The sequence below is a fragment of the Schistocerca americana genome, chromosome 11 (genome assembly GCF_021461395.2).
Source record: "Schistocerca americana isolate TAMUIC-IGC-003095 chromosome 11, iqSchAmer2.1, whole genome shotgun sequence".
Taxonomy (NCBI): domain Eukaryota; kingdom Metazoa; phylum Arthropoda; class Insecta; order Orthoptera; family Acrididae; genus Schistocerca; species Schistocerca americana.
In genome coordinates this window covers 150,050,504-150,062,846 of record NC_060129.1, presented here as the reverse complement: position 1 = coordinate 150,062,846, position 12,343 = coordinate 150,050,504, and the positions used below count along the sequence as shown (strand labels likewise).

Below are 12,343 nucleotides of genomic sequence, written 5' to 3'. Positions count from 1 at the left end.
CTTGCAGAATGTCTACGGTGATCTGGCAGTGGACAAAAGCACGGTGAGTCGTTGGGCAAAGCGTGTGTCATCATCGCCACAAGGTCAAGCAAGACTGTCTGATCTCCCACGTGCGGGCCGGCCGTGCACAGCTGTGACTCCTGCAATGGCGGAGCGTGTGAACACACTCGTTCGAGATGATCGACGGATCACCATCAAACAACTCAGTGCTCAACTTGACATCTCTGTTGGTAGTGCTGTCACAATTGTTCACCAGTTGGGATATTCAAAGGTTTGTTCCCGCTGGGTCCCTCGTTGTCTAACCGAACACCATAAAGAGCAAAGGAGAACCATCTGTGCGGAATTGCTTGCTCGTCATGTGGCTGAGGCTGACAATTTCTTGTCAAAGATTGTTACAGGCGATGAAACATGGGTTCATCACTTCGAACCTGAAACAAAACGGCAATCAATGGAGTGGCGCCACACCCACTCTCCTACCAAGAAAAAGTTTAAAGCCATACCCTCAGCCGGTAAAGTCATGGTTACAGTCTTCTGGGACGCTGAAGGGGTTATTCTGTTCGATGTCCTTCCCCATGGTCAAACGATCAACTCTGAAGTGTATTGTGCTACTCTTCAGAAATTGAAGAAACGACTTCAGCGTGTTCGTAGGCACAAAAATCTGAACGAACTTCTCCTTCTTCATGACAACGCAAGACCTCACACAAGTCTTCGCACCCGAGAGGAGCTCACAAAACTTCAGTGGACTGTTCTTCCTCATGCACCCTACAGCCCCGATCTCGCACCATCGGATTTCCATATGTGTGGCCCAATGAAGGACGCAATCTGTGGGAGGCACTACGCGGATGATGAAGAAGTTATTGATGCAGTACGACGTTGGCTCCGACATCGACCAATGGAATGGTACTGTGCAGGCATACAGGCCCTCATTTCAAGGTGGCATAAGGCCGTAGCATTGAATGGAGATTACGTTGAAAAATAGTGTTGTGTAGCTAAAAGATTGGGGAATAACCTGGTGTATTTCAATGCTGAATAAAACAACCCCTGTTTCAGAAAAAAAATGTGTTGCATTACTTATTGAACTGCCCTCGTAGTATCAAATGTTTGTTACCATTGTCAAGGACACATCTGACGTGATGGTCGGTCCTGGAGTCATTAGTATAAATGAATGTGCTGTCTCCAAGCCACATGTAAAGTTCGAGAAACAGTGATAGGTTGAATTTACAGTAGTGTCCTAGGGAAGAAAACAGTCCAAGATGAATGCATATCTCTGCATAAAGCTAAGGTGCCGAAGGAAATTTAACTGATAACTTAAGCTTAAGCTTCCAAAGCATTATATGAAAGGGAACTGTGGGAGGCAACATCTCACTGGCAGACAAGGGAGTTCTCAGAAAAGGACACACAGAATGGACGGTTGGACACAGCGGGCAGACAGCACGCATATCTGCTGAGGAGAAGATCATGACTGTATGACAGCATTCGTTCAGTAGCATCTGCATAGACGTTCATCGATGGGTTAGTGTACAAAGCTCCAGTGGCCAAATTTATGCCTCGATGGTAGACTGCATTGAGATAGCATAAAATAGATGGTTCTGCAGATGAGTAAACGAGACACTCATAATCCATTTTTGATCATACAAGGGATTGATGTAAGCATGGGTGGATTTTCTAATCTGCGCCCCATGATGTACTGTTTAAAACACTGCCAGATAATACACACTGAGGACCAACAGTTTCCTATTGAGTATGAGCCCCACGAAACAGAAGAGCAACAGAAGCGAGTTGTAAGGACGGTGGAAGAAATTCCTTCTGCCTCCAGAAGTCCAAACAGACAGTTTTTCAGTGGACAAATGGAAGCTGTTGTCGATGCTCCACGAGTAAAGACAGTTGAGACATCTCAGAAGTCGTCACTTAACTAAAAAAGTCTTGAGAGGTACAGTAAATCGCATCTCTCAATGAACTACTTTACTTGAGCAATGACTTCAGCGATATCTTGACCATCTTTACTCATGGTGTCATCCACAAAAAGAGAACCTGAGATGCCTGGTGGGAGACACTTACTACCAGCCACACCACAAGTTGGGAAACGGGGCCAAATTTCTAGTGGTTTACTGTTGAGTTGAGATTTTCACGAATGTTTTATTCGTATCTTACAGAAACTAGTAGTACGGCAATAAACAGCCTTTTAAACACGCCGCTAACGGCAATCAAGTAATTTATAGCAATACAACAATTTAAAAAACTTAAAGAACATTAATAAACAGGCTACTAAAGTAAATACAGAACTTTGTTAATAAGGTATGGTGAGGTAGTGAAGCTACCAACACCGCCATTAAAAAATTAAACCGGTCTCAGCAAACAAACGATTAATGGCAATAAAGGGAATTTACAAACTAGGAGGAATTTTAAAAAATTTTAAACAAAAGTGTACTGGAATATCATTAGAACATAACAGATATGATGGACCTGTGTAAAGCGGCCACAAATCACCCACTCAGGGATGCTCAGGCTAGACAGAATACTGACCAATTTAAATACGACCGTAAACACAATTGCCACTCTCAGGCTGGTCACTGCACCGACTTTTAGTCAGCGGAAACTTGTTATACGATGGCTTAACTTGCTGACAGAATTAGAGCTAACCTCGTGCAAGGAAACATTACACCACGCAGTCCTGAATGAGCGACCACATGATCAACCAACAAGAAGCATGAATTCACTCATAACCCACGACAGAATAGCGAAACAATTAAACTGCCAAAACTACACCTCCCATCGGACAGTAACGAGAGGAGGAGGAAAGATCACTGTCTTCAATTATAACGGTGCCAGGGACAAGAAACCCGGTCGCCGGAGGCCACAAGGCAGAAGAGGCGCTGGTTACACAAAATTATTACTTAATGATTAAACCTTCCACTAACTTAACTTGCAATTATGCTCGAACAGGCAGTACACGACCTCCGACGGCAAGGATCCACACATCCGACCGCGCACGCGTCGCCAGCGTACCCGACACGCCACGGTCACGCGACAACACGCTCTGTCACCGGAGTTCACGTCTTCTCTGCAACGTTGACGGGTGGTGACCGCTCCTTCGTGTTAGGTGTCTCCTTTTAAACTCCAGTGTTGAAACGGAGGATTTGAAGAAGCTTGTTAACGTCCCACCAAGGCGAAATGAACAGCAACTAGTCGTGGGGCGATTCTGTATACAAGCAACACGCGGGGAGCTCTTCCGTCAACTCGACCCGCTCGTTACACACAGCCGACATACATCACGTGGCGACTCGGTACAGCCGACCACGCCTGCTTCGCGCTGGGGAGCCACTTCCCTCCCGTGTCCACCACACTCTCTGCCCCCCCCCCCCCCACCCCCTACTTCCACGCCACCACACGAGGTTACAACTGGTCAAAGATCTCACTTCCTCCATAGCAGTTTCCCGGAAGCAAAAACGCAGATATCGATAGCAGAGGGAAAAGGCAACCAGGCAGTCAATGACAGACAACATATCAAACAAACATGTCAGGGGAAGGAAAGGAAAACCAATGCAATCTAAACACAAGGTGTAGCACAAGTCGATAGGTAGCTCACAGATATTTGATAATGTCTCATGAATTCAAACTTTCAGATACAACAGATAAGATACTCATGTGAATCTGACATATTTTAAGGGATTGTTCCGCACTGAACATTTCCCTTTGACCACTGAAGCATTAACAAAACCAGATTTAAAAGTTTGCTCTGTCAAACTCTGTTCATCCTAAACCAAAGGAAATGTCACCAGCTCTGCATTGGGTGAAGTTACATCATGGGCTACCTGCTGATACAGGTGTGGTGGTGGTGGTGGTGGTGGTGGTGGTGGTGGTGGTGACTGTGTGTTTAAGGGACTCAACTACTCAGTCATCAGCCCTCGTTTAACATGAGAGACTCACGCCAAAAGATAAAAAGCGAAAACAATGGGGACTTGGCTACTCAAACTATACAAGCAATTCAAAGAGTTTAAAAGGGTGGATAGAAGTTGTACCACAATAAGTAAAGGAAGAGAGATAACCCAGGCAGCATCTTGCACAAGGGGGGGGGGGGGTTAAAGGCACAACAAGTGAGAGGGGGAGAAAGTAATCTGCAGTCGCTTGGTGGGTACCTGCCACAGGGAGAGGCTTTCGTCCCCAAAGCTGCCCCTAACACTGGAAGTGGAAGAATATTATAGGTTAGCGTAAAATCCGCGCTCTCTCAGGAAATACAACACTTTGGCAGTGGCAGTTACGTTATCTGCAAGCGTCTGAGGTAGTGAGGTAGGCAAACTGAGAGCATGCGACAGATTGGCTGACAGGGCACACTCAACAAGAATATGCACTATCGTCAGTAGACTATCGCAGCTACAGTGAGGAGGATCCTCCCAACGCAGAAGAAACGTGTGGGTGAATCTCATGTAGCCAATTTATAGTCTGCACAACACAATGGCATCTTTCTGAGAGAACTGGAAAGATTTATACCACACCTTAATGGACCCTTTAATCGCTGTCATGCCGATTCCCAGAGCCTCAAACTATTGTGTCAGACTTAAAATTTTAAGTCTGCGCCCGCCATCTTGACATCAAGTCGATCTCCTGTAGTTGCATCTTTAGCTAGACAGTTGGCGAGTTCATTTCCTGGAATGCCTATGTGGCTCGGTGTTCAAATGGAGGTCACCACCTTTCCAGACCTGTAGATGTCAGCCAGTAGGTCCTGAATGTTTGCAACCAGAAGATTTTTGGGATAGCACAGAGTTATGCCTTTTAAGCAACTTACCGAATCGATACAGATCAGGAAGTTCGTCGTAGCCTGGGATCTGACATATCGCAAAGCCTGAGAGATGCCAACCAACTCTGCAGTGTATACACTGCAGCCACTCATCAGAGAGTGCTTATTGTGTCCCCCTGTGTGCTTGAAAGCGTAATCAATCCTGTCGTTGACTTTCGATCCATCTGTGTAGATGCATACCGAATTAGAATAATTGTGGAGGATTGAAAGAAACAGGTGTTGGAGAAGGATACAGTTAGTAGCCTTCTTGGAGCACAGTAGAGGTCCATCCGTATCACAAGACATAGTACAGCCCAAGGGGGGTGTCGAGAGGGAGCTCTAGAAACACAAACAGGAGCTGTTGGGCGTCCTTCAGCAGAATATCACAGCAGATTCTAGCCGGTCTTCCCAGTTTCGGGCCATGTGCAAACAGTCTGAACTGCTGGTTGCGGAACTGAGTTGAGTGACATTGGTGGATAGGCATCTGGTAGACTGACTGCACAACTTGCCAGAAGCTGCATCTGTCTAACCCACAGCAGTAGGACACGGGCTTCCACCAGAAGGCTATCAACACGGCTTATGCAGAAGGCCCCTGTTGCCAACTGCACGCCAGTACAGATGGTGCTGCCAATCCATAGGTAACACATCCATAGTCTAAGCAAGATAAAGTCAATGCTCTGTAAAATATCAGAAGAACTGTGCGGTCGAAGACCCATGATGAGAGACTACAAAAACAGAGCATTCAGCTTCATGTGTGTTGCCTTGAACCAGCAGACATGCAGCAGCCAAGTTAGTTTGTGGTTGAATAAAATACCTAAAATCGGAATGTTTCAGTGACTAAGTACCTGGTCATGAAGATAGATTTCTGGGTGTGGGTGTACAGCCCAGAGTCAACAAAAATGTGTAACTCGTGATTTTGCAGGGGGAAAATTGATAGCCATGTTTCAGGACCCTGTCTTGGACTCTCCAGACAGCCCCCTGAAGCTGGCACTCAGCAATACACACTGATGCAAAGGCATGGTACAGGCAAAGATCATCCACATACAGTAATGGAGAGACTGTTGGGCCCACTGCATTTACGATACCACTGATGATAGCAAACAGCATTCAGAACTGATCCCTGAGGGACTCCAGTTTCCTGTACACAGTGATCGCTGAGAGTCAAATTTATTCAGACCCAATCAATCGGAGAGAGAGGAAATTCTGGATAAAAATGGGCGAACTGCCCTGGAAACCCCACTTATGTAGCTTAGAGAGGATGTGATGTTGCCAGTTGGTATCATATGCCTTCTGTGGTCAAAGAACACAACTATTAGATAATGGTGATGAGCAAAATCATTGCGCAATGTGGATTCCAAACGAACTATGTGATATGTGGTGGACAAGAAAGCCTGAAAGCCACTTTGGAATCGTGATGTATAGCCTCCAGCTTCAAGGCACCAACAGAGATTGTGGTTGACCATTCGTTTAAATAGCTTACACAGCTCATTCGTTAGAGAGATTGGCCAGTAGTTGAAATATTTGGGTCCTTTCATGGCTTCAGGACAGGAATAATACCACCTTCTCGCCATTGAGAAGGAAATATTCCCTCCTGCCAAATGCAGTTAAAAAATTAGAGGATATGTTTCATGCTGTTGGCTCGAAAATGTTTGAGCATTTGGTTGTGGATTTTGACAGGTTCAGTTGATGTATCGCGACACTCTGCCAAAGTGCTGCGAATCTCCCAATCACTATTAGAGTCATTGTATGATAGAAAGCTGTGTGCATGTAAAAATAGCAGGTGGCACTCAATAAGGTGGCTCCAGGCCAGGAAATGAGGATGGTAATTACTGCAAGCAGACGCTTCAGTGAAGTGTGCTGCAAAACATTCAGCAAGTACCACAGGATCAGTGCAGATGTTACCACTGACAAGGATACCGGGAAGTGCCGTGCGTGGTGTATGGCAGCAAATGCAGTGGAGTTTATGTCAATACTTGGGATGATGCAGAATGGGATTGCATAGTTATGACATATTGCTCTCAACACCTTTGCTTCCTTTTCTTGACCAAAAACAGTGCTTTTACCCAGAGTCTCTTGAATGCTATTAAATTATCCGTAGAGGGAATGCACTTGTACCATTGAAGTACCCTGCACTGTTGCCTGATAGCTGTGACTGTATCTTCAGAACAACACAGCACTGACAGTCGTCAGCATGAGCCAGAGGAGTAAGGTATCATTGCTGCTGCAGCATGAGTAATAGTATCAATAGTATTCTGTACCAATTTGTCGATATCCATTACATGACTAGCTGCAAAAGTGGCTGCAGAGGAGAAAGCTTGCCAATCAGCTTTCTGAAGTGACCAATCTTGAGCATGTCTTAGCTGCCTGTGAATGGAAAGGGAAAGAACAGTAGGAAAATGGTCGCTGTCAAAGATATCCAGGGGCGTGACACTGAATCAGTGATAAGATACTTGGGGTGCAAACTGCGAGACCAATAGCTGAAAAGTCGCACTGAAATGTGTTGGAGCTCCAATGTTGAGTAGGCAGATGTCCAATCCTGCAAGGAGATTTTGTAGTACTCAACCTCTGTTACATATAGTTTTGCTGCCCCACAGAGGATTATGAGCATAAGAGGCAAGGGGCAGGGAATTGTGCCACTAACAGCTTGTGGTAATGGAAAGGTCCTTCTGGGGGTAGATAAACGTTACATATTGTCATCTGAAGTAACAGGTAGATAGTAACGGCCACAGCTTCTAGTGCAGTGGCCTGGAGATGATGTGCAAGACATTGTCATTGCATGAGGTGTGGACCATATTAGTCAGATCAAGTGTTTCAAACATTTTCTTTGCATCTTGGTAAGACAGGCAGTCAAGTGTTTTATACTTTTGAGTTTTCTTTTCCCTCTTAAACACTGTGCACATTGCGGTGAATGAGGAGGGTGCGGTTCCCGACAGTTGAGACATTGAGGGGGTTGGTCCAAGGGTTGCACTGATGGGACGCCCATCCATGTGCTCTACAGATAGCCTCATCAGAACAGTGGGAGGACGTGTCCAAACCTTTGGGACCTGAAACATATCATAGGAAGAAAATAAGGGCTGACATCACACCTACAAACCGTGACCTTTACCTCTTCAGGCAAAATGTTACTGTCAAAGGCTATGATAAAAGCTCCTGTGGCCCTCCTGGATGTGGTGAACAAAATGGACTGCATGCTATGCCATATTAGTATGCAGCTCTTCATCAGTTTGTAGTGTTAGGTCCTGATGGAAGATAACACCTTGAATTCTATTAGTTTGTTATGAGGAGAAATGGTGATTGGTACATCACCTATCTTGACACAGCCCTGGAGTGCCCCTGCTTGGTTAGCATGTGACATTTTGGTCAGCAAAGACCCATTACTCATCTTCTCTACTGCCGTAACGTCCCCAAACTGATCTTAAATATTTTCAACGATAAATATTGGCTTCATTGGAGCTAAAGAGCCGCTGGCAGTGCAGGAATAAACCAAGAACTCAGTAAACTGTCCACATCTATTTCTCCTTGCCTGGCTCTGGTCTTGAGGCACAGTCTGTGACAAATGCCGTAGGCTTGTAAACGTATTCATGACAATCAATGTTCCTGACTGATGAGACAGCTGTGTTGGCAAGGCCACCATTAGGTTTGATCCGTTTCATTGTTGATGATCTGCCTCCATGCCACTCACACTGGTGAGAGGCTCTCCCTATGGGCGCCACCCCACCAACGCAAAGGCCACCTGGTACAGTATCTGTTGCCTGGAGTTCTGGTACCCTGAAGTGGACGGGCACCTGCTCCTTGGCTGACACGGGAGGTCACAGCTAAGGCATTGCCAATGCAATCTCTATGTTGTCAGAGATTTACCACCAGGAGGGTATATGACAACCCCACCATGAAAGACTGGCAACCACACTTTATTTCAGGTGGAGAGGTAGAGCCATTTGATTGGTAGCTGCAAAAGGCAACAGCAAACAGTGGAGAGGTAGTCCACCACAGTAAGATGCCCTGCCCCAAATGGCCTGTACTACAGAAAAATTTGGAAAGTAGAATTTAAAAAGCTAAAAAAGTGAGGGAAAAGCGTTGAAAAGAAAAGTGAAAAGAGCAAAAACCTTCAAACAGGCAACATGGAGGTCAGCCGGACAGGGGTATCATATGGCAACACCATTCAAGAGGATCTCAGAGACAGTGAATGAGAAGAGCATTTGCCATTGGTAGACTTTCTGGAGCCTTTCCAGATGGAAGAGTAAGACCGAGATGTTTCTTGGCTGGTTGTGTAGCAGGTGACCTCGCCCCTTGAGGCAAACGTTTGGTGGCTTGTTGCACAGCTGGAGGAGGAGACAGGGATGCTACTATGGCACTGGGTGATTTAACAACTGCAATGCTGAATTTGAGGTCACATCTCTGCGTGGCCATGTCCTTGGGGAGCGAAATGTAGCAAGAACAGTACTGCAAGTGTCACATGGTAGACTGTAGGGTTGCTCACCAACAACTTGTGAGCAACCAGGTAAGGAATTTTTTCCTTCGCCCAGATCTCCTGGACATCCTGCTGATTGGGATACATGGGACAATCTCAGGAGGTGGCGGCATTGTCACCACTGCAGCTGATACAGTGGGAAGAAGGAGGTGGACAGTCACCCTCCTGAGCATCCCTACCACAGGTACACATTTGGCTAGGTATTGACATGACATTCAAGCATGGTTGTGACAATGTCACTGGTAGCACTCCAACAGGTACAGAATATACAATACAGACTGTGATAGTTTCATAGCCTGCTTTGATCTTTGATGGAAATCTCACTATCGAGAGAAAGAGAGAAAGAGAGAGAGAGAGAGAGCGTGTGTGAGCACTAAGGATGCATCTACATTTTTCATCACCCGATGGACTGCAGTTACACCCTGATCAGAGAGTTACGTTTGGATTTCTGTTTCAATCAGGCCATCAAGCAGCCTAGCGTAAATAACACCACAGGAAGAATTCAGCATTTGATGTTGCTGGACATGAACAGTACAGCCACAGCTGAGCGAAAATGCAAGCAGTTGTGTTTGAGAATCAGAAGTAGTCTCCAAAAACAAAACAAGCCATTTCATAAACGAGAGCCAGATTTCACAGCACCATTAACTTCTGAATAATAAATGGACTTACCCTGGCAAAGAACTGACCGTCTTCAGTATGTGAAACCATGAGGACCTCTGGAGCAGCTGGGAGGGTTTTTGAATCATTAGCCTCACTCCATTTACATTTGGTAGACATTGACTGTAAAGATGACGATTGGCTCATTTCGAGAAAATCCTCCATGATTGCCAGCGTCTCCAATGGTGCACCCGTCCCCTCAGAAAGAGGCGCACCTGCCTTGCCTTAGGTGATTGTTCACAACTCAGGTCACACATCCCAAACACCTGACAGAGGGACCAATCAGCAATTTGGAAAAATAGCAGACCCCCTGGGGCTGGCCTGTACCAGGGAGTATGTGTCAACACTACCGGTCAACAACGGGCTGGGAATTATGTATTACCCAGTCACCTATTATGTGCCATATGTGTGGGCTGGCCTTCAGGAGTGCACAGGGAGGAAGAAGAGGAAGTTGAACATCAAACGCTGAAGTGGAGGAAGGATAGGAGAAGGGGAATGAAGGAAGAAAAAAGAAACAAAAAACAGTGGAGAGACTATTCTGATATCAGATACTCAATACGCAGAACACATTTCCGAAAACATCCCAGACATGTTTCCCAAGGGAGGGGAAAAAGAATAGCAAGAGGATAGATATGCAGCACATAAAGAGAAAAGATGCTACAAAGGTGGGGCCTCATGGTAGCCAAGCACAAACCTGCCTAAAAGTGGCCAGCCCTCTGGGGAAAGACCTGCAGAAGATTGATGATTAATGCAGGTACAACCATTTTACTTTGAACATAAATAAAAGTAATTTGTTTCACACAAACAGGCAGAGGTGTCCATTATTATTTGATTGCACTATTAACAGTAAAACACTGAAAATAGAAACAAACCTGAAATATAGTGGAGTAACAATCCAAAGTGACCTAAAGAGAACTGACAGACTAACTTAAGTAGAAAAAGCAGATGCCATGCTGAAATTCATTACAAACCAATTCTTTGATCTGTCACTGAGTACTGCTCATTAGTCTGGGACTGTCACTCAGCTTTATCATCATAAGAGATGGCGAATATCCAAGAAAGTGTGGCGGGTTTTGTGTTAGAACAGTTTAGTAAGTGGAAGTGTTTTACAGGTATCAACAAAATCTAGTTGCAGAAGCCACAAATGAGGCACTGTGCACCACAGAGGTTTACTGTTGAAAATTGAAAACATATATTCCAAGAAGTCTGGCAACATATTACTTCCTCCCTCAAACATATTGTGAAATGAGCACAAAAGAAAAATCGTGTTCAAACTCACAAAGAAACTTCAACAAAAGTACCCCATGCTGCTCACCTTCATGTAGTTTATAGCTATAGCTGTCAATGGAAGTGAAGGCTGCAAATGATCGAAATTGGCAATTTTGTACACCTGTTACATATGCAGTACTAAGAATGTCATCTCCTGAAGGTAAGTGTTGACCAGCTATGTTGTCTCAGTTTTACAGTTTTCAGCAATTCCAGAATATGAGCGTCCGAAGATTTTTTGCATCCACACATAATAATTGTATCTATACATTTCTGTTTGGGGAAGGAAAAATGTACATAGTTTCATATAATTATTTTTTTGAGATATACAAAGTAGCAACACAGTAACATTTGTTAATATGGCTATTTTTGTCTCCACATTATATATCTAATTGTCTCATCTTCACTTGACTTATTGATCACTGTGCTGTGTAGTACATGTTTCAAATGAGAATTTGTTTATTGACAATATTAGAAGCATTTTAGTTTGAGTTTAAATTCATGGTATCTGTATGTCCCATATGCTTTAAAAATATTCGTTAAGTTATGGTATCAAAAGAAGAATTTAACATTTTTGTATCTCAACCCACAGAAAGTTAAGTAACAATGCTTACACATTTTGCTAGTTGACTTTAACCTAAACATTTTGTTTTTTCTAAAACTTGGTGGTATATGGGACAGGTCATCCAGTAGATTATTTTTGTGAATGAAATAATAAAATTGTTCGATTACCTGAATAATTTTTACAATAATTTATCAGTGTGTAAGAGGTTATTGACCTATTATACATCATCAGAAACTACTTTTTGTTGTAGATAATGGATAATGAAATGAAGAAAAAGATATTTTGCAAGACTAAAAGCTGATTCTTTGAAATTAGAGAGATAAAGAGAAGTAAAGATTACAAGACATCAGAAGAATGGAAATAGAAGAGCTTCAGAAATGTCCACATTTAAAAGAAAGGAAAACTGAGGAAGAAAGACCATGAATAAAAAGTGCAGAGAAGAGAAAAGACTAACCACTCAAGCTAGTGGATTGTCATCAAGAACCTTAATTATGTTCATATCAATCTCCATAAACTTTAGGGAAAAAAAATAAAAAACAAAAGCAAATATACTGTAGTGAAAAAATTAATTTTTGCAGTGCCAGGGCTTTCAGAACATTTAACCAAACATAAA

General features: G+C 44.0%; 1 protein-coding gene across 1 annotated transcript in view; it reads right to left on the bottom strand.

Moving 5' to 3' along the window:
• Positions 1 to 3,755: 3,755 nt before the first annotated feature.
• Positions 3,756 to 12,343, bottom strand: part of LOC124553409 — a 177,848-nt gene continuing 169,260 nt past the window's right edge. Inside the window, exon 6 of the mRNA XM_047127274.1 lies at positions 3,756 to 3,866. Within this exon, the coding sequence (XP_046983230.1) occupies positions 3,756 to 3,866 (111 nt within the window). The remainder of the gene's footprint in view (positions 3,867 to 12,343) is intronic.